The sequence below is a fragment of the Esox lucius genome, chromosome 11, assembly GCF_011004845.1.
Source record: "Esox lucius isolate fEsoLuc1 chromosome 11, fEsoLuc1.pri, whole genome shotgun sequence".
NCBI classification, from domain to species: domain Eukaryota; kingdom Metazoa; phylum Chordata; class Actinopteri; order Esociformes; family Esocidae; genus Esox; species Esox lucius.
Genome location: NC_047579.1, coordinates 33,707,859 through 33,730,120, shown reverse-complemented (window position 1 = coordinate 33,730,120; position 22,262 = coordinate 33,707,859). Strand labels below are relative to the sequence as shown.

The 22,262-nt window shown below is 43.0% G+C and overlaps 2 protein-coding genes across 10 annotated transcripts in view; both read left to right on the top strand.

The window, feature by feature from the left end:
* The first annotated feature begins 3,609 nt into the window (after positions 1-3,609).
* On the top strand, positions 3,610-16,720 carry e4f1 (E4F transcription factor 1). Of its 4 annotated transcripts, none has more exons than XM_010874248.3 (15): positions 3,610-3,982; positions 4,393-4,523; positions 5,006-5,148; positions 5,244-5,334; positions 5,518-5,699; positions 5,871-5,991; positions 6,085-6,237; positions 6,332-6,507; positions 7,002-7,280; positions 8,931-9,048; positions 13,315-13,532; positions 13,836-14,034; positions 14,259-14,431; positions 15,700-15,762; positions 16,107-16,720. In XM_010874248.3, exons 2-15 carry the CDS (start codon positions 4,427-4,429, stop codon positions 16,476-16,478), a joined length of 2,385 nt encoding a protein of 794 aa, XP_010872550.2. In that variant the 5' UTR covers positions 3,610-3,982; positions 4,393-4,426; the 3' UTR covers positions 16,479-16,720. The 4 variants fall into 4 exon arrangements, with proteins under 4 accessions (XP_010872550.2, XP_010872549.2, XP_010872546.2 ...); XM_010874247.3 differs by having other exon boundaries at positions 3,610-4,268; positions 4,396-4,523; XM_010874244.3 differs by having other exon boundaries at positions 3,610-4,268.
* Positions 16,721-20,046: 3,326 nt separating this feature from the next.
* grid2ipa (glutamate receptor, ionotropic, delta 2 (Grid2) interacting protein, a) overlaps positions 20,047-22,262 on the top strand; it is a 44,597-nt gene continuing 42,381 nt past the window's right edge. For 5 of the 6 annotated variants that reach the window (XM_034295378.1, XM_034295374.1, XM_034295376.1 and 2 more), the window contains exons 1-2: positions 20,047-20,458; positions 21,855-21,911. In XM_034295378.1, coding sequence (XP_034151269.1) covers positions 20,377-20,458; positions 21,855-21,911 — 139 coding nt within the window. In that variant the 5' untranslated portion in view covers positions 20,047-20,376. Of the gene's footprint in view, positions 20,459-21,685; positions 21,734-21,854; positions 21,912-22,262 lie in introns of all 6 variants that reach the window. The other variant, XM_034295375.1, reaches the window with a different exon arrangement.

The window sequence follows — 22,262 nt, the reverse complement described above, 5'->3', positions numbered from 1 at the left end:
CTTCTGAGTGGCTCGGGTCTCATTCGAACGTTTGACAACGGATTTCTATATGATCACTTGCTTCATACCCGGTCCTCCACCTCAATTCTCTGATCAACCTCTGTGGACATTCGCATAGAAAAGCATGTTTATAACTGATAATTGAACGCATACTATAATAATAAATATAGTTCGTTCATTACTGATGTCACGCAAAAAGCAGATGAAAACAAGCACGGAGCCACTACCTTTGCTTAACTAAAAAAAGACTCGTGAACGACTGACTCGTAGTTTTATCGCTCAATTGAAAGTTTGTTTCGGAGTTCTACACAACCACGGCATACGCTGTAAGTTTTACGTTCGCAAAGAAAAATATATCAAGACAGTATTATAAAGACATGCTTGTAACAGATCATATGACACATGGTAGGTCTAAAATAATGTATGTAGTAGTTGATTTTTTATTGTAATGATAAACATAGTTGTTATCATAGAGTAAAATAAGTGTTTGCTTATTAAGTATAACTTTAAGCAAATGACATTACGATGATAAGGATTCGTTGGCCCGGAGAGTGGCTGTAGGCATTACTGACTCGAAAGATTCGACCTTTGTATTGAACAACGCGACAAGATCCGAGTCAGTAGAAAGAGTCGAACTTCCCATCACTAGTGACTGCAGACCTGGAGCCTCTGAGATAGGTGGGTATGGAGAAAGTGGGAGTGACGGGAGCATGTGGGCGTATTGGGAGCGGTCAAAAGCGTTCTGCAATTGGCGCTCTCTCTGATTGGTTAAGATGGGTTTGATTGAGCAGGGGAATGTTTTCCATAATGTGCAATGATGTGCCATTTGAGTAAAATAACTTTCAAACAGATATAGCCTACATTTGACAATGACAATATTTTTGCTATCAGTTATGAATTGGTCATCGATGGAACTGAAGTGGAGAGTCTCTGACTTCAAGTTCCTTGGTGTTCATCAAAGATGACCATGCCTGGTCCAGGCAAAACGTGCCTCTTAAACCAGGCCTAGAATGTCGCTAGGCCTGGGGAATATCTATAAGATTTTTGTTGGAAATGGGTGTGATTTTGTCAGTAACTTCTCAAAACCCAATAACACAGTCAAATGCATTGCTTATACAGGTGCTCATGAGAATAATGCCTTCAGTGAAACGGTAGCTAGCTAATTGAAGATGGCAGCAAAATCGCTAAATAAAACCTCATTGAAATCTGTGGGTGTATGTCGTGTTTGTGGTGAACCATGTCAGTCTTTGAGAAACAAACATAACCTTTTCCTAGGTAAATTGTCATTGTTTCGACCGGACACACTCGCATTAGAAGATATAATAGGATGGGTAACACTGAATGATGGGTTTTGTAAAGTGGTATGTTCCAATGATACATCATGGACGTGCTCTCAGTTTGGAACAAATTCTTTGTGTTGCAGTTGTCTGTATAACATCGGAGATGCTGAGCATATGTCCAAGGCAAATGTTGTCAGAGATGTGACGCTTGCACTGAAAAAAAAATCTGTACACTTTCATAGTGACAGACCCACAATACTCATCAAAAAAGATGTCCACAGAATTGCAGGTATCAGTCAAAGCAGTAATCAATTTATTTAGTATGAAGCTTTCAGACTTGAAGCACTAATCAGTTAATATTTTAGAGTTTCTAGGGATGATATATTTTTTATTTCATTTTCAGCACCTGCATAAACCTCCCAAAAGGAACAGTACTTCCTGAGGAGACTCAAGAAGTTTGGCATGTCTGTAAAAACACCAACTTCTACTGGTGCACCATTGAAAGCATCCTCTCAAGCTGCATTACTGACTGGTATGGCAGCTGCTCAGATCGAAAGTCCCTCCAGGTGGGTGGTGAAGTCCAAGTAGCGCTTCATCAGCTGCCATCTCCCCTCCATGCAAGGAATCTACCACACACCATGCCTTAGGAAAGCAAGGAACATCAAAGACTACAGCCACCAAGGCTATGGTGTATTCACACAGCTGCTGCCGTCTGGTTGACACCACTGGAGCACACACTTCCAGACTCACAGTTTTTTCACTCAGGCTATAAGGCTCCTCAACCAGCAACAATGATCATACTGATCACACATGAACATTCCAAACGCTCTGATTTCTTTCTACATTTATTTAGAATATTATTTTGTATGTACCATTCATAGGCATATTACACTCATTATATATATATAATATTCAATACTTCTACCCATATTGTTCATATTTCCCATCCTCTTCTCTTTTAAATTGCTGCTAGTAATTGCTATATTTTTGCTTTATATACATTCACCTAAAGGATTATTAGGAACACCATACTTATACTGTGTTTGACCCCCTTTCGCCTTCAGAACTGCCTTAATTTTACGTGGCATTGATTCAACAAGGTGCTGAAAGCATTCTTTAGAAATGTTGGCCCATATTGATAGGATTGCATCTTGCAGTTGATGGAGATTTGTGGGATGCACATCCAGGGCACGAAGCTCCCGTTCCACCACATCCCAAAGATGCTCTATTGGGTTGAGATCTGGTGACTGTGGGGGCCATTTCAGTACAGTGAACTCATTGTCATGTTCAAGAAACCAATTTGAAATGATTCGAGCTTTGTGACATGGTGCATTATCCTGCTGGAAGTAGCCATCAGGGGATGGGTACATGGTGGTCATAAAGGGACGGACATGGTCAGAAACAATGCTCAGGTAGGCCGTGGCATTTAAACGATGCCCAATTGGCACTAAGGGGCCTAAAGTGTGCCAAGAAAACATCCCCCACATCATTACACCACCACCACCAGCCTGCACAGTGGTAACAAGGCATGATGGATCCATGTTCTCATTCTGTTCACGCCAAATTCTGACTCTACCATCTGAATGTCTCAACAGAAATCGAGACTCATTAGACCAGGCAACATTCTTCCAGTCTTCAACTGTCCAATTTTGGTGAGCTCATGCAAATTGTAGCCTCTTTTTCCTATTTGTAGTGGAGATGAGTGGTACCCGGTGGGGTCTTCTGCTGTTGTAGCCCATCCGCCTCAAGGTTGTGCGTGTTGTGGCTTCACAAATGCTTTGCTGCATACCTCGGTTGTAACGAGTGGTTATTTCAATCAAAGTTGCTCTTCTATCAGCTTGAATCAGTCGGCCCATTCTCCTCTGACCTCTAGCATCAACAAGGCATTTTTGCGCACAGGACTACCGCATACTGGATGTTTTTCCCCTTTTCACACCATTCTTTGTAAACCCTAGAAATGGTTGTGCGTGAAAATCCCAGTAACTGAGCAGATTGTGAAATACTCAGACCGGCCCGTCTGGCACCAACAACCATGCAACGCTCAAAATTGCTTAAATCACCTTTCTTTCCCATTCTGACATTCAATTTGGAGTTCAGGAGATTGTCTTGACCAGGACCACACCCCTAAATGCACTGAAGCAACTGCCATGTGATTGGTTGATTAGATAATTGCATTAATGAGAAATTGAACAGGTGTTCTTAATAATCCTTTAGGTGAGTGTATTTCTTAATGCTTACTACATAGATGTGTGCCATGTCACTGTTCTGAATGACCCCGTGTTATTCGGTGCATTCGATAAATAAACTCTGAACTTGATATTACAACCACACATTATAAAAATGCTTAATGAGTGGATGACTCGAGATCTTTTTTAAATATTATATATAATACTCACGCATTGTCTCTGTCAGCAATTTTCTGCCACGCTAGCTCACGTTCTTTTGCTGTTGAGACTGTATTGCTTTTAAAAATGTTTGTTTGTTTATATATATACTGTCAACTCTGAGTTTGACAGCTAAGTCGGTCAACCCAGAGTTGTGGTTTCAACTCAAAAGTATGTTAACCCGGCTTTCTGAAATCTCGCCCCCCCTTTCCAGAAAACGTCTCCCAAAGAAAACAACGACCTGCATCAAACAGAACAGTGAACGAGGACCTGTTTTTTAACCTACGTACATTGTTATGAAGTGTCTCTAAATTGGTTGTAAGCATCAGTGGGAAAATATTTTTGAACGGTCATCTAATTCGAAAGTTTGGCGAATATTCGACTATCTGACCTGAAGTTTACCGACATCATATTTTTTTTTGTATTCCCCATAGTCATGAAAATTTCAGTTTCTAAATTAAAACATGATTTGGTAAATCCGAATGAATCAAGATACAACCCGTATTTCCAGTGCCATAGCCTCCAGACTAAACGTGTAATGTTGAGCCAGTAAATTATTTCAAATCATGTGAATGATCAACATTAATGTCGGCCATTAGATTTGGTAAAAAAGGAATTTATGCTACCTACACCTGTTTAATTGACAATCAAAATTCAAGTCTCTTACTGCTCTTGCCCCTTTGTTGTTATGACTACGAGGTCGTAAATCCGCCATGTTTTCCCTTTAGTAGTGTTGCGACAGAGACGGAGAACTCTGAGGACATGAATGTAGAAAATAATAATACGGCAGAAACAGTGAGGGAGCAAACGGATCACGGCAACAACATCATCACAATTCAAACCACCCTCGGAGATGAAGGTAAAGATAGTTTAAATCAATCACACATTTTCATAGCTTTAATGCATTACAGGCCTAACTCCAATTGAGTCAACTTATTTAGCTGCTGCTACACTAGCTTGCTACATAAGGTCGGTGTATAGCTGTTGTGCGATAGTAGTTAATGATACTAATCACTAGCCAATGTTGCTGAAGCTAAATGTTCATATGTACCATAACCAACCAGCACCCACGATTGTATCTTTGCAATGATTATCGGATTTTAACATTGGTAGCCTACCTAGCTAGGTTTGCTAGGTACGCTAACCAGTTGGCCGGCTACTTCACTTTCTCGCTTTATAGCTATGTATTTTATGTCACCGGCGTTCAATCACTTGTCTACGGTTACTAACTAGGCTCCTTAAGTGTATAAATAAATGAATTAACCGTTGTGTTTTTACGGTTGTAATTTTAAATGTGTTGTTCTTGATTGGAAATATGTTTTTCATGCACTTAACTTACAGATGAAGATGTTCACAAGTGCGGACGTTGCCAGTCCGAGTTTTGTACGCTGGAGGCTTTCATTCAGCACAAGCTCCACCAGAACTGCACTCGGTCACGAGAGCCCCAGATGTCTTGCCAGAAACCTCAGGATAAAAATCAAGAGGTGGGCGAACGAAGCCAATTGCACACAGCAAAGGTATATATTCAGTTATTTGTTGGATGCATATTGCTTATGCTAAGTGTGTGTGTATTGGTTAGGCTTCTGAACCAGACGCAACCTCTGGTATCCTGGTAAGAATTGATGGAAGTGGATTGTCTTCAGATGAGCCAGAGACATCCAACACTAATGGTGAGTCAGTGTTTCTTGGACTTTTGCCACTCCGAATCCATGCTCTGTACATAACCGATAAGGCATTATTTGTTTAATTGCGGTGCATGTTTTGAATTATATGGTGACAAAACAATATACAATTGGTTATGTCAAACAAAAGTACTGAAGGGCACTGACAAACAATCTGGTATGTCCTCTAAGATGAGGTAGAAGCTGAAGGCCAGTCCTCTCGGGGGCGCAGGAAAAGAGGTGGTGGAGGGAAGGCTGCTGGTCACACAGAGGGCACTGATGACCACAGCCCTGACGATTCAGACAAGCCAGTTTATATGGTCAACAAAGATGGACGTTACATTTGCCAGATATGTGAGAAGACATTTAAAACCGTAAGTCTTACTGTACTTCTGCTTCCTGTGGACTGTTCTCAGAATGAAAGCCCTATAGATTGTCTCACTACCTTATCTACGCTGGAAGACATTTTGGAAAATGTGTATCGGTGGTTAGTTTCCCCTGTGGGTTATGCTCAGTCGTCCTGTGTCTACCTTTTTCCCCCATAGACAAACATCCTAAGAACTCATATGATCACCCACAGTGAGAATAAGAATTTCCCCTGTGAGCTATGTGGGAGTGCATTCCGCACCAAAGGCTCCCTGATTCGCCACAACCGCCGTCACACAGGTAAGGTGGACCGAAGGCGGATTGACTCCGAGTCAGATTTTTCTGCTTGTGATCCATTGTACATCATCAATGTCTCTCCTTCGCTTCCCACAGATGAGCGTCCATACCGCTGTAACCTTTGTGGGCTCTCCTTCAGGGAGTCTGGGGCTCTTACCCGACATCTTAAGTCAATCACTCCCTGCACTGAGAAGATCCGCTTCAACCAGTACAAGGAGATCCTTGTCAGCAAGGACGGGCAGCAGAAAGGTAGCGTGTGAATGGATACAAGGATCTAGGGCTGAACCACACATACATGGATATATGGAATTATGTTATTGTTGGTGGTGTATTTTTATGTTAGGTGTGGAGGCAGAGGCAGCCTTATTGGCTGCTCAGCAGGAAGAGGAGGAGGAGGAGCAGCAGCAGCAGGAAGAATCACAGATGGTCAGTGTGGTGGAGACTGACAGCGGAGGACAGGAAGTCATCCATGAGGTCCACTTCCACATGGAGGTGGAAGGAGAAGGGCAGGACCAGCAGGTATGTGTAGTATTTCATTACTGTACTAAAACTGACAACAAAATGCCCATGTAATTATCATACTTGTGGCATTGTAATGTGTTGGTCTTTCGCTATCAGATTATGGCCTAGGAGGTCCATCAGTCTCTTACACAGGCCAATCAGTGTAATTCACATTTTTTGTTTGATGCAATACATGGTCTGAATGTATCTGAGGTATTATTGGATCTAATTTGTCGGATATGTATGCATGTATGTATCAGAGCCAAATGGATCAGAGTGACAGAAAATGCCTGGTTTATTTTCCTGCAACCCTGCCAAATATATTTGACAGATACCAGTGGAACACATTACAATTGCGTGTAGACTGTTTGTCAATCTAATCGTAGGTTGGATGTGGCAAGCAACTTGTTTTTTGTAGCAGCTTATAAGAGACCACTGAACATTTTTGATCACAAATCCTTTTGAGCCTGTATCCCTCTTCAGAGGTGATGTATTTTACCTACTGTTCCTAGGTTTTATTAGAACAGCCTCAGACTGGAGCCTTTTTGGCCGAGGGGGACAACCTCATCTGCCAGGCTATCATCAACTCTGGCATTGCCCTTGAGACGGTCACTGAGACAGAGGAGGAGGCAGTGGAGGAGGAGCAGGTAGAGGATGAGGCGGCAGAGGATCAGGCACTGGATGGAACACCTAAAGAGGTCCTTCAGGTCACGGACGTGGAGGGCAGAATGACAGAGATTCAGGTGATGGAGGAATGTGTGGAGATGGAGACAGAGGCTGTGGAGATGGTGGTGAGTTAGTACATTGCAGAAAATATACCCCCCCCCCCCCCCCCCCCCCAAAGAAAGTATTGTTCTTTTTCATGCAGGATAGTTAAGTCATGTAAATGAGTGTAAAAAGCTTTTAGTTAAATTAGTTTCCTTTTCTCTTGTTTAAGCTATCTTCTAATCCTGTTTCCAAAAAACTTGGGACATTGTGTAAAATGTAAATTAAAACTGAATGCAATGATGTGCAAATCATTTATCCCTATATTTCATTGAAAATAGTGCAGAGACAACATATCAAGTGTTGAAACTGCTAAATGGTGTTTTTTTTGGTGGAAAAATACATGCCAATTTTAAAATGTAAGCATTTTGGAGCTGAGGAGACCAATTACTGTAGTTTTGAAAATTAAATGTATTCTCATTCTTGCTTGTTATATAATTTCAGCTGCTCAGCTGTTTGGGGTGTCCGTGGTCATATTTTTCATTTCCTAATGCACGAAATGTTTTAAATGGGTGACAGATCTGGACTGCAGGCAGGCCAGTTTAGCACCCAGACTCTTTTACTGCAGAGCTATGCTGTTGTAATACGTGCAGAATGTGGTTAGGCAAGGCTTTCCCTGAAAAAGATGCCGTCTGGATGGCAGCATATATGTTGCTCAGAAACCTTTAAATATTGTTCAACATTAGTGGTGCCTTCACAGATGTGCAAGTCACCCTTGCCATGTGCACTAATGCACCCCCACACCATCACAGATGCTGGCTTTTGAACTGTGCACTGATAAGAAGCCGAAATGGTCCCTCTCCAGTTTTACGTGCATGATTCCAAAAAAATACATTTAAAATGTTGATTCGTCAGACCAAAGGACAGTTTTTGACTTTGCCTCAGTCCATCTTAAATGAGCTCAGGCCCAGAGAATGCACCAGCAGTTCTGGATCTTGTTTATATCTGCTTTCTTCTTTGCATCAGAGAGTTTTAACTTGAATTTGTGGATGCAGTGACGTATTGTGTTTACAGACAATGGTTTTCGGAAGTGTTCCAGAGTCCATGCAGTGATTTCCCAGAATCCTGTCGGTTTTTAATGTATTACCGTCTGAGGGTTCAAAAATCACGGCCATCCAGTATTGGATTTAAGCCTTGTCCCTTGCATACAAAGATTTCTCTGGATTTTCTGAATCTTTTAATGATGTTATGTACCATAGATGAGATCCACAAACTCTTTGCAATTTTACATTGAGAAACATTATTCTTAAATTGTTGCAATATTTGCCTGTGCAGTCTTTCACAGAGTGGTGAACCCCTCCCCATCCTTGCTTCTGACAGACCCATCCTCTCTGGAATGATCTTTTAATACCCAATCACGTTACTGACCTGTTGCCACTTGACCTAATTTTGTTGCATCTGTCCCAACGTTTTTGAAATGGGATGCTGGCATCAAGTTCAAAGTGGGCATGTATTTTTCAAGAAACAATAAAATGTCTCAGTTTCAACATTTGATGTTTGTTTTTGTACTATTTTCTACTGAATCTAGGGTTTAAAAGATTTGCCAATCATTGCATTTAGTTTTTATTTACATTTTACGCAGCATCCCAACTTCTTTGGAAATGGGGTTGTACATGCGCCTAATGCATTATTGTAACTTGATCAAACTAATGTATTTCCCTTTTCCTTTCCTGTAGGACATGTCTGACAAGGAGGAGGAGACCCTTCCCCAACCCAAAATGCACAAGTGTCCTCATTGTAGTCGCTCCTTTAAGGCCCTTAACTACCTCCGCTTTCATGTCAAAGGTCACCTTGGTAAGCCCACCATGTAATCTGCCTTTTTTAATGATTTTGTTCAATTATACTTAATAATGTGGCCACAGACTGTAAATGCACACTTTAAGCAGACCCTATGGTATGGTATTTGGCCAAATTTACTGGATTTTACTTTGGCTTTCCTTTTAATTTTTTTGGTTTTGTGGAATCATACATAATCTAAGTCATAAGTCATAAATGTTTTCAGTTTTAGTTCATTATCTACTTAACCTGCAGATAATCAAATATGTTTTTGTGTTTCTGGTAAGTAGTAGCAATTGGACATCCATAACTTCATACTAACAAATCTAATTGGCTTACAATAAAAAGTGACATGATTGTAACAGCCACATACATTTGCTTAGTAATTAAACCTCAAAAATATATTATTTTTGCTGGACCGTGTAAGCGGAGCTGGCTAAGAAGAGAGAATGTCACTGACAGACTGACTACCCCTTGTTAAATAGCGTTGCGGTTGGTGAAGCGGACTTGTTTACTGTAGGTCCCGAGTTTGTATCTCCTCGCAGGCGAAGCGAAGTATGCTTTGTGAGTTATTCCGTATTGGCGAAAACCATACCATACCATCTTCTTCCGCTTATCCGGGGCCGGGTCGCGGGGGCAGCAGTCTAAGCAGGGATGCCCAGACTTCCCTCTCCCCAGACACTTCCTCTAGCTCTTCCGGGGGGACACCGAGGTGTTCCCAGGCCAGCCGGGAGACATAGTCCCTCCAGCGTGTCCTAGGTCTTCCCCGGGGTCTCCTCCCGGTGGGACGGGACCGGAACACCTTCCCAGGAAGGCGTTCCGGAGGCATCCGAAAAAGATGCCCAAGCCACCTCAGCTGACCCCTCTCGATGTGGAGGAGCAGCGGCTCTACTCTGAGCTCCTCCCGGGTGACCGAGCTTCTCACCCTATCTCTAAGGGATCGCCCGGCCACCCTGCGGAGAAAGCTCATTTCGGCCGCCTGTATCCGGGATCTTGTCCTTTCGGTCATGACCCAAAGCTCATGACCATAGGTGAGAGTAGGAACGTAGATTGACTGGTTAATCGAGAGCTTCGCCTTGCGGCTCAGCTCTTTCTTCACCACGACAGACCGATACATCGACTGCATTACTGCAGAAGCTGCACCGATCCGTCTGTCAATCTCCCGTTCCATCCTTCCCTCACTCGTGAACAAGACCCCTAGATACTTAAACTCCTCCACTTGAGGCAGGCACTCTCCACCAACCTGAAGTGGGCAAGCCACCCTTTTCCGACTGAGGACCATGGCCTCGGATTTGGAGGTACTGATTTTCATCCCCACCGCTTCACACTCGGCTGCAAACCGTCCCAGCGCATGCTGAAGGTTCTGGTTTGAAGGGGCCAACACGACAACATCATCTGCAAAGAGCAGAGACGAAATTGTGTTTGTCCCCAAACCTGACACCCTCCGGCCCCTGGCTGCACCTAGAAATTCTGTCCATAAAAATTACGAACAGAACCGGTGACAAAGGGCAGCCCTGCCGGAGTCCAACATGCACTGGGAACAAGTCTGACTTACTGCCGGCAATGCGGACCAAGCTCCTGCTTCGGTTGTACAGGGACCTGACAGCCCTTAGCAAAGGACCCAGGACCCCATATTCCCCAAGCACCCTCCACAAGATGCCGCGAGGGACACAGTCGAATGCCTTCTCCAAATCCACAAAACACATGTGGATTGGTTGGGCAAACTCCCATGAACCCTCCAACACCCCGTAGAGGGTATAGAGCTGGTCCAGTGTTCCACGGCCCGGACGAAAACCACACTGTTCCTCCTGAATCCGAGGTTCTACTATCGGCCGTATTCTCCTCTCCAGAACCCTGGCATAGACTTTCCCGGGGAGGCTGAGAAGTGTGATCCCCCTATAGTTGGAACACACCCTCCGGTCCCCCTTCTTAAAAAGAGGGACCACCACCCCGGTCTGCCATCCCAGAGGCACTGTCCCCGACCACCACGCGATGTTGCACAGGCGTGTCAACCAAGACAGCCCCACAACATCCAGAGACTTGAGGTACTCAGGGCGGATCTCATCCACCCCCGGTGCCTTGCCACCGAGGAGTTTCTTGACCACCTCAGTGACTTCAGCCCGGGTGTTGGACGAGTCCACCTCTGAGCCCTCATCCTCTGCTTCCTCAATGGAAGAAGTGACAGCGGGATTGAGGAGATCCTCGAAGTATTCCTTCCACCGCCCGACGACATCCTCAGTTGAGGTCAACAGCCGCCCACCTCTACTGTAAACAGCGTTGGTAGGGCACTGTTTCCCTCTCCTGAGGCGCCGGATGGTTTGCCAGAATCTCTTCGAGGCCAGCCGATAGTCCTTCTCCATGGCCTCACCGAACTCCTCCCAGGCCCGAGTTTTTGCCTCCACAACCACCCGGGCTGCAGCCCGCTTGGCCTATCGGTACCCGTCAGCTGCGTCAGGAGTCCCACAAGCCAACCAGGCCTGATAGGACTCCTTCTTCAGCTTGACGGCATCCCTTACTTCCGGTGTCCACCACCGGGTTCGGGGATTGCCGCCTCGACAGGCACCGGAGACCTTACGGCCACAGCTCCGAGCGGCCGCTTCGACAATGGCGGTGGAGAACATGGTCCACTCGGACTCAATATCTCCAGCCTCCCTCGGGATCCAGTCGAAGCTCTGCCGGAGGTGGGAGTTAAAGATCTCTCTGACAGGAGACTCGGCCAGACGTTCCCAGCAGACCCTTACAGTACGCTTGGGCCTGCCGAGTCTGTCCAGCTTTCTCCCCCGCCATCGGATCCAACTCACCACCAGGTGGTGATCAGTTGACAGCTCCGCCCCTCTCTTCACCCGAGTGTCCAAGACATACGACCGCAGGTCAGATGAGACGACAACAAAGTCGATCATCGACCTGCGGCCTAGGGTGTCCTGGTGCCACGTGCACTGATGGACACCCTTATGCTTGAACATGGTGTTCGTTATGGACAAACTGTGACTAGCACAGAAGTCCAATAACACCCGAGTGGTGTTCAGTTATTGGCGAAAACTTTGCAGGCTAAAACCGAAACCTGAAACTGTATATGATTATATTGCGACCGTTTCTGGCATGGAATAGTTCATCTTCAATTTCGCTACCAATTGCTCATTTCTTATGATTATTCCTTGGAAGTTAGTAGATACTAGTAAGCCTATTACTTGCTAATAAGCTGTTAAAACGGCCAGTGGCAAAAGCAATACAGTTCATAGATGCTTTTGTGGTGGAGGTAAACTTAATAAGAAACATTAGTCAGTTTAACACAATCCTCGATGGAGTCTAGTGACTGCTGAAACGTGTAATGCCGTGGCGTAGTGATTAAAGACAGTGCCTCTCATGTGGAAGACCTAAGTTCGAATCTATTGAGAGTAACCACGTTTATTAATTATTTCTGGTAGATTCCATGATTCTCTCGTCTTTTCACTTGATGAAAAAGTTAGTTATCGTCGCCTTTATTGATAGTTAATGTATAAATGTCATTCGCGAATGAAAGAAAAAAGTAGTTTTGCCATGAAAGAAGAAAATACATTATTATGCTATGAAATGAAATAGCTTTTGCAGACTCACTAGCAATTGCTCAATTCTTATGACTATTCCAGTAAGTTAGTAGATACCGGTAAAGCTTATTACTGGCTAATACGCTGTTAAAATGGCCAGTGGCAAACAACATACATAGCCTCTATTTCTGGTGGAGCTAAACGTACTAAGAAACATTAGTCAGTTTAACTGTATCAATGTCATTCACAAATGGCCAGTTAACTGTTAAAACAGCCAGTGGCAAAAGAGGATTTGTTCAGGATAGAGGCAAGATGCTATATTCAGCTCAGTGGTGTAGTGGTTAACGACACAGCCTTTCACGTCAGCGACCTGTGTTCGAAATCTCGAGGTGGCAATTTTTTTTATTGAAGGCTGGCTGAACTAGGCTTGCCTGGTTTCTTGTTTGTTTAAATCGGAAGATGGTAGTGGTCTTGAAGGGTATGTAGGTTTAATAAGTACACTTTCACTAATCTACCGTATGCGCTATGAGCTGTTATAATGGGCATTGCCTCTTGTCAGGGGTGATAAAAAAGTTTGTGGTCTAAATGGCCTATCAACATTTGGAACTGTTTTAGATGTACTTTTTTGAATCTCTGTAGTCTTACATGAATTGGTTTGTATTCATTAAGCACTAAGACAACTGGAGTTCAAAGTGGGACCTTTTGTATGCCCTATTGAACACAGCCTAGCTAATTCCTATTTTCTCCTGTTTATCTGCAGGCTATAAGCCCTTCAAGTGTGTGATGTGTCAGAAGGAGTTCCTCACAGGCTACCTGTTGAAGAAGCACATGGAGGTCCACTTGAGTGAGAGGAGATATAAATGTGGCGAATGCGGAAAACTCTACAAGACCATTGGACACGTTCGTGAACACATGAGAGCCCACTCCGAGGACAGGCCGTTCCACTGCCACAGCTGTGATAAGGGATACAAGACCAAGGTTAGATTTCATGCTGAGGACTGAAACAGGTAGAATTGTTTGAATGTTTTAGAATTAATGGTCTTCGTTGTTTTTGTTTTTGGGAACTGAATTCTGTTCCCTGAGCAGCTGATTGAGCGCACTCTATGCGACCATCAAACAACACAAAATAGCCACTGTAAATGAGCAGATGCATTTGTTCATTTAATTATATCAGTGTTTTACAGTGGGATAAAGGCTGATACAAGTATCTGTGAAAGAGCCCGGAGGATTTATCCTATTTCTTTGAAGTCTAACATTCTTCTCCTCCCTATTTTCTCCCAGAATGCCTTACAGGTACACCAACGGACCCATGCCCAGGAGAAGCCGTACGTGTGCCAGTTCTGCTCACGGGGATTTAGGGAGAAGGGCTCACTAGTGCGCCACATCCGCCATCACACTGGAGAGAAGCCTTTCAAATGCCACAAGTGTGGGCGGGGCTTTGCTGAGCATGGAACCCTCAACCGCCACCTACGTGCCAAAGGTCAGGCCAATTTACACCCCCGTTTCCTGGTTTTTGAGAGATTCATTATTAGCTCAATCTCAGATACTTCTGGTTCCGTCAATGGTGTTGCTGTCATTGATCTTTATGCTTGTATGTCTGCCTGTTGCGCCTTTGATAGACTGATAATGAATAATAAAAGAACAGCGCTACACTGGATTACATTAACTTTTGATCAAGCTAAACCTGTATTGTATGTGTCCCAGGGGGCTGTTTTGCAGGTCAGAAGGAGGGTTCCAGTGACGGTGAAGGGCTGGTCACAGAGGAGCAGTCGACTACAGACAACCTGGCTGCGGCAGCCATTATGTCAGATGACCCACACGCTGTGCTGGTGGAGTTTTCGTCTGTGGTGGCTGACACCCAGGAGTACATCATCCGGGTAAGATCGTTATAGAGACAATGTTATTCCCATAAAATATCTATTACCCATTTTACATTACTGAGACAATCTTTCCTGCACTGGCCTTGTCCGCCATAGTGGCTGGAATTGTGCTGGGTGGGACTATTTGTAAATAATGTCCAAACTGACTTTTTCTGAAAAAACTCAATGTTTTAGTTAGATCCTGAACTGCTTTAGGCACAAACCTAAAATGAGTGCTGCTGCAAAATAACTGTCTCCAGGGCTATTGTCCATAATAGCCCAATGCCCTTAGAGGCTTCAACAGCAGGGGAAATATTCAGTGGTCAAACTCCCAGACGACACTGCGTTTGCCAACAGAAGTAATCATGATTCATGACTGGTACGGTACTAACACAGACTTAACATTAACACCACAACAGAACTGGTCATTGATTGCTAGAGGAGCAATCGCATTCCTCATGGACAATCGGGTACATAAATGAACATTTGGAACGTTCTAAATCGATTTGCCAATTTGTTGACCCATAATTTAGTTGAGGAAACCTTTTTTTCAAAACTATAAAGTAATTTGTCCCCCCAAGAGTATGTTTGAAATTGACCACAGCCTAACATTTAATCTGCCAAGTGCCTCAGCAACCGCAAAGGTAATCAATATTGGGTCAGGATCCAGTGGGATCTCCAGGATGTCAAAGAAGATCCGGTATATCTATTTACAGGAATTGCGTGCATCCTCACATTTGCAACTAATAAGTGGCTCCGTAAGAAGCATCTCAAGGTCCTGGAGTGGCCTAGCCAGTCTCCAGACCTGAACCCAATAAAGAAATCTTTGAAGGGAGCTGAAAGTCTGTATTGCCTAGCGACAGCCCCAAAACCTGTAGGATCTGGTGAAGGTCTGTATGGAGGAGTGGGCCAACCTGGTCAAGAACAGCAGGAAACGTATGATCTCTGTAATTGCAAACAAAGGTTTCTGTACCAAGTATTAAGTTCTGCTGTTCTGATGTATCAAATACTTATGTCATGCTATAAAATGCAAATTAATTACTTAAAAATCATACAATGTGATTATCTGGATTTTTGTTTTAAATTCCGTCACTCAGTTGAAGAGTACCTATGATAAGAATGACAGACTTCTACATGCTTTGTAAGTGGGAAAACCTGCAAATCGGCAGTGTATCAAGTACTTGTTCTCCCCACTGTATATGGACATTTGCAGGTGATCCGGTTAGTATATATGGACATTTGTGTTGTTCACCGGTCCTGTCTCTTTTGTCCTCTCTTCTCCCAAGGCCCCAGGAGAGGAGGGAGAGCAGGACGAGGAGGTGACTCTCATCCAAGATACCCAGAATCAGGTCAGTACTCCTGTTTCTCCTGGTGCAAGGGAATTAAGTTCTAGTGCTTTTGTGTCTTTATTTCTTGATTCACCTCCTACTGCACATCAGTTATTCTGTTATACTACAGGAAACGTATGATCTCTGTAATTGCACACAATTTCTGTACCAAATATTAAGTTTTGTTTTTCTGATGTATCAATTATGTCATGCAATAAAATGCAAGTTAATTACTTAAAAATCATAATGTTATTCATTGTTTGCTCTTTCACATTTTATCATGTGACTATGTTTAATTTATGTCCAAATAAATAAATTGGGCATCGCAATGCTCATCTCCCCCACTCTCGGTCCACCCTTTTTAGATGGGCAACCACATCATGAAGGTGGTACAGCAGATCGTCAACCAATCACGTGGTGGTGTTGGTGGCCACCAGATCATTGTGCACAACATCTCCACGGAGGAGGGTGCGTCCATCTCCGACTGCGGTGACACCATCACCATAGCAACGCCCGAGAACCTCACTGCGCAGGTCGCCATGACGCTAGCCTCAGCCATCAGTGACGGAACCCTGTTGGCAGGAGGTGGTGCCCTAGAGACACCCGATGGCACAGTCACCATGGTAACAACATCGTCTGGCAGCGAGGGCCTAGTGGAGGTGCTGGAGCAGCAGCAGGATGAGGAGTTTGTGATCACTTCACCGGAGGAGGTGGAGATTCAAACTGTCATCATATGAGGACTTTGTGTAATGAGGACAGAATGTTTTATGAAGGGTTTCTTATAAGAACTCAGGACTTTAAATGAGAACATTGGTATGAGCGGTCGTGTTAGGTCTGCTTTTTCTGTTCTGTCTGTTTTTGAATAAGGACAAAGTGCTGCATTTTTGTGAAGACCATGGACACATTGTGCATGATGTCTGTCATTGTATAAGGTCAAAAGATTCCTTTTGTATAAAGTTTGACATTTTATTGTACAGAGCCTCTATTGTGTAAGAATTGCAATAATTTATTTTATCTGTGTTGTCTTAAATTACTGAAGTGAGGAGAGTCAGAACCACCTTTAATGGCTAAGTAAATGTACACGTAATCTTAATTTTACCTGACGTGATGGTGCTGGTTGTGGTAGACATGGGATGGAATACGCCATTTGTCTCATTCAAACGTGTAAACACATGAGCTGTCACCAGGCACCAATGTTTTGACTGAAGTGTAAATTGTAGTAGCACAGAGGGCCTGCCTTGAATTTTGGATGAACATTATTAGTTATTGGAACACTAAGTGCATGGTATGAAAATTAATTCTATAGTATTGACATGCCTTTGTCTCAAAATACCAGAAATGAGGCTTTTTGCTAATTATATTTTCCATGGTAAATGAGCACATGTGGACTGTAGAAGGAAAAACGTGCTATGCTTAACCGTATGCTCTTAAAATGGTGTAGAGGTGGTGTGAGGTTATTGATTTAACAATGTGTAATTTGTTATTGCTCATCATAGATAGTCGTTTTACAATGGTAAACTAAAACAAGCATTTCTTAATTGGACAAATCCAGTTAGTTCCTTCAATTGGTTTAGTTTTCTTCAGTTTGGTGCCTAGTGAATACTGCCATGATCTGAGACTGTGGTTGATGTGTGTGTGTGTGTGTGTATACAGGGTATTCAAATCTTCCGCTTGGTATTTTATTTTCGTTTATCTATTATTTTACTATATTCCCAAAGCAGAGAGTGAAAAGTTTGGTATTGATGTGTGTTTATGTTAAAAAAAGGGGGTGGGGGGGGACTTTGTTTAATTTAATACAAAAAGGGGTACTTAATTATACAGCACATGAATTAGTCTAATTATAAAGTTTGAGACATTTTTGATGAAATTATATATTTAATGTTTACTAAAACCTAAGTATCCATTCTGCAGTTTATGGCCACTGGTTGTAAAAGTGGTGCTGTTGAGCCAAAATGGGCCCTTGAGAATTGTGTATGTGACGCATGTGCCAACTTATGCCCCATGTCATCAAAGCCACTCACATTGAAACTTTACATGACATGGCTGACTAGTGATTTTACTCAGATTATGCACTTATAAACAAAATGTACATATGTTCAAAATGGGAGGGTTGACATTTGTTAATCACAAATGTTCCAGATTGCATCTTAAAGTATTGCAAAATGCCAACTGGTAGTTAAGAACATGTCAAATCACTGCAACTCCCAATGTGCTAGCTTCTTTCCATGCAATATGGTAAACCAGGAATGACCAGACTTTGTCAGTCCCCCACTCCCCTTAGCCCAGGCTATGCAAGGCCAATATACCCGTTTTGAACCCCCCTGGTCACTACCAGCTGTGACCTAGTCTTGTATATGGTGTAATGCCTTAGACCTCTTCACCACTCAGGAGGTTTGTTCATTATATCAAAGTGTAACATGAATTGCATCCTTCAAGACACAAGTTTGTCCGACTCGCTCTTTGAGCCCTTCATTGGAGACGAGGCATGGCTTGCAATACACCAATACATACCACCCTCTCAGCAGGACAGGTAGGACAAGTAGAGTTACCATATAAAAATGGTGTGGTCCATTTCCTGGTTGTGGTTGAACATGGATGAAATAGATGCTTATTTCTGTACAACTGTGGTCACCTGTCTTGCGAATAAGACTTGTTTCAGCAGAAAATCTAACTTGTTTTAACTGTGGATTTTTGTGTGTAAGATGTGCTCATGAGAAGGAATGGTTGAATAATTCTCTTGTATGGTATGCCATTTTGAGAAGTGGATAGATTGATTAATAGATTTTATCTGGTGTTTACAATTGCTGCGGGCAACCCAGTCTCAGTGGGTCACAGATGGAGTAGCAGGGGTGGATTCATCAGCCTGGCAGATTCAGGCCAAATCTGCCTTGCTGCTCACCTTGCCTGGGGTGGTTGTTCTGCGTAGCTCCTCCCTCTCTTACTCCTCAGGTTGTAACTTTCTGTTTCGTTTTTATTTCAGTTTCTCTCTCATGCACTCTTTCTTGCTTACTGAGGTCAGTAATAACAAATCAGGTTGGCTTCCTGGGTGAATTGCTTTATTGAGAGAGGCATGAATAGCTAATTCAGCGGACACGGCCAAAGTCTATGAATGCCTTTTTATGGGCTTGTTTACATACCAGAATCAGAATAAAACGCTTGATAGACGTATCCTGGTCTGCATAGTCTTTTCCATAGTGTTTGAATTTAACCCAGCATACTCTAGATGCACTAAGCAGGATTGTGGCCGTCACTCATGTATGTGTATATATATATATATATATATATATGTACTCAACAATTACTGCCTTTTGTTTTCTTTACAGCTTACTAGCAATGTAACCCAACAATTCAGAACTAAGCCATGTTTCTAACATGCCACTCCTACATACTTGTGAAGACTTTTGGGGGTCAAAAACATTTTCATTCAAAATCCTACTTATCCCTAACCGTATCCCCAAACCCCTAATTTTAAATCTGAACCTAAATACAACTCTAAGCTTGAAACCACCATATTGCTAATTCCTTACTAAATCTACCATATTTACAAGGTACAAGAAAATAAATACAGGATTCATGAACACCAAACCAGCCCCTCACCTCTACCCACTTGCATGTGTCTTGTAATTAGTCATGCTTAACCATTAAATTTGTGAAAAGTTGCAAAATCCTCATGGGATTCCACATTGGTCATTTAGCCGGCATTGCTGCCCACTTGCTGAAAGGGGCCACTAGAGGGTCTATTTAGCCCCTACACTCCCTCAACATTCTTTCAGTCCTCTCAGCTTCAGGGACACTTGAGCAAATGGTGGCGCACCGTAAAGTGCAAATAGAGGGCTTAAGGCAGAGAGCACTAAGAAATTATATGTCACACCACATAATTTCTCAATTTATTTCATGCTGATTATCAGCCGAGGTTCTTGAAATTAATATCCAGTAGACATTTACCTGCCTTGGTCCTGTTATCACCTCAGCAATTTTCCCTAGAATGTGTTTCCCTTTGTCACTTTTCTCAATCTCAAGTATCCTAGTTGAGCCTAATTGAAGAATTAACTGTGTGCTGGCTGCCTAGAGTCTACACTGCTTTAACACTAAGGTTGACAGACACTTTAATCAGTGTGAAGCGTCCCTCGACAGTTTGCCTAACTGTTTCTGGGTCAGTCCTCAGCCCACAGAGAGGGCCTCATCCAAAAGAACCAGAGAGAGGGTAGGAAGAGAGTGAGTGAGAAAGAGAGGTAGAGGTATTTATAGAAAAATGGGGCTTTGCACTACCTTTTCTAGCGAAATAATCATTAGAGGACCATGTGTCCCAGATTTTGTATTGGCTGTAAGCAAAACCAGCTAGCTGGAAGATCTTACCTGCAATGGGAAGCCTGACTTCTAGAGCGCTGTCCCTCACTCTCCTTCACGCCATACCTCTGGGTCTATGATCTAGGAATGTTGGACATTGGCCTACTTGTATCTGCCAATGTGACCGCTTGACAGGGCTTGACTCGTTGGTCTTGGTGGGGGTGCTGGCACTACGGGACAGGAGCCAGATAGAGGATAAGGGTGGGTACCAGAGACGGTGACTTTGGGGCGTTGGCTGAACGTGTTCTTGCAAACTTTGACCACTCCGTGGACACCAGCAGGGTAAAGATGAGGCGCTTTCTGAGCCGTAAAGGCCGCTTCTCTCTTCGCCAGAGCAAGTCTGGACCTCGCGGCGCCTCCAAAGATTTCTGTAAGTCCTTTTCATTCCTTTTTTGGATTCCCATCTGAAGATGGAGAAGAAGAGACGGTAGAGAAGAAAGACTGTGCGTATCTAGGTCGCAGGCTTCAGAAGTATTTCAGGCTTAGAGATTTTAAAAGAAGACAGTGGGAAGTTTAATCTCAACAGTGGGGTTATATGAATGCTGTTTGTGGCCTTGTAATTCAGAGAAATACGTTTTGATAGAACCACTGCATTGTCTGACAGGTCTGAGAAGTCCCAATTTATTGTGACAAGTTTCTTTAGACCTTGATATTTATGACACAATTCACAAAGGCTTCCATACTGAAATATACAACTGCGTGTTCCAGTTTAATGTGGTTTTATCTGGATAAACTGGGGTCTTATATTTTAATAACATCCAAGTTTTTGGTTTTCTTGTCAATATATTTCTGGTCTATTCATGTAAATTGTAATAGAATAGGGTACCTTTACACATTGGTAATGTACATGCACATAGTTTGGGTAGAGAGAGAGAGAGAGAGAGTGTGTGCATGTGTCTTCATGTATCCCTTGCTAATGAGAGAAATGGTATTAATCACCTGCTATAGTCAAGGAGCCCATTTAACTTGTCATTAAACATTCATCCTCATTGGATTACATTATCATATGGCCTAATAAATATTAAGAATGGTTCAGGCAATTGAGGCTGTATGCTCCAGAGTTAAGAGGTTAGCAGTTTGTTAATAGAAAAATAAAGAATTGTTAACTTGTTTTCTCCCATTGATTACAGCTTTTCTTTAACTGTACTGATCAGAAACAATTACACAGGTGAAAACTAATCGTTTACATCAGCCTCTTTCTGTTATATAGCCACATCTGTCTACTGAGATGCAGATAAGGAAGCAAGGAGAGGAATCCATTGAAATAAGCCTTTTAACTGCAATCTGAGAAGGAAGGCAGTGTCCTGGGGAGGGTCAGCAGTTCAACACAGTATATATGACAGGCATGGACTGATTCCCAGAAACGTCTTTCCTTGTTTGCCATTCTTTGTGATCACTGATCTTATTAAAAGTAGAGCGAAGTGGGTGGGTACGGTGGAAACATTCCATTTGACTGTGCGCTTGCTTGTATTTGATCTTTTTAAACAGTGATTATATTAATTCCTAAGGGAGGATGATGTTGATAATGATGTTTGTCATTGATTCGGTTCGAATCTCATATTGCTATTAGAGAGTGAATTTACATTCTTTCCTATAGTTGACGTGCCACTCTCAAACCCTCCAAGCGGGGCGTTGTACTATGGAGGTATAGTACATTAGTGCCTGTCTAAAAGTGATACCATTGTGTTGGGCCGTTGTAGATGTCTCGTAGGAGCAGGAAAAACCTTCTCAACCCATTTTAGTCTCTTGTTCTATCGCCCATTCAGATGATGCTTTCCGTCAACAAATGGGCTGTCCTCCAATGAATATTCCAATGAACATCAGTAAGAATTTTAAACTGGATTGAGGTACTAGACCTGGGTTCAAATACTTGCCATTTGAATTCTGACAAATACCTTTAGCATTGATTTGCATAAAGTGCAAGATCATTGTACTGTTGTAAGTCACAACTATTCTGCTCTCACCAGGCAAGCTTAACTCAACATAGCTAAAGTATTTGGAGTTATTTAAAATTAGATTTGAACCCAGGTCTTTCAAGTACAGTCACAAAGGAGTAATCTCTCCACTTCCTCTCGTTTCTGCCAGTGAGACAAGGGGCTGTTCAGAGACTACAGTGTAGTTAAAGGTAGACTCAGCGATACAAATGTACAATTGGCAGATCAGTCCTACTTACA

Coding starts and splice junctions, on each gene's coding strand:
- e4f1 (XM_010874248.3), top strand. CDS start 4,427: ATGAATGTAGAAAATAATAATACGGCAGAAACAGTGAGGGAGCAAACG. Junction 5,992..6,084: donor CCACAACCGCCGTCACACAG/GTAAGGTGGACC, acceptor CGCTTCCCACAG/ATGAGCGTCCATACCGCTGT. Junction 15,763..16,106: donor TCCAAGATACCCAGAATCAG/GTCAGTACTCCT, acceptor CACCCTTTTTAG/ATGGGCAACCACATCATGAA.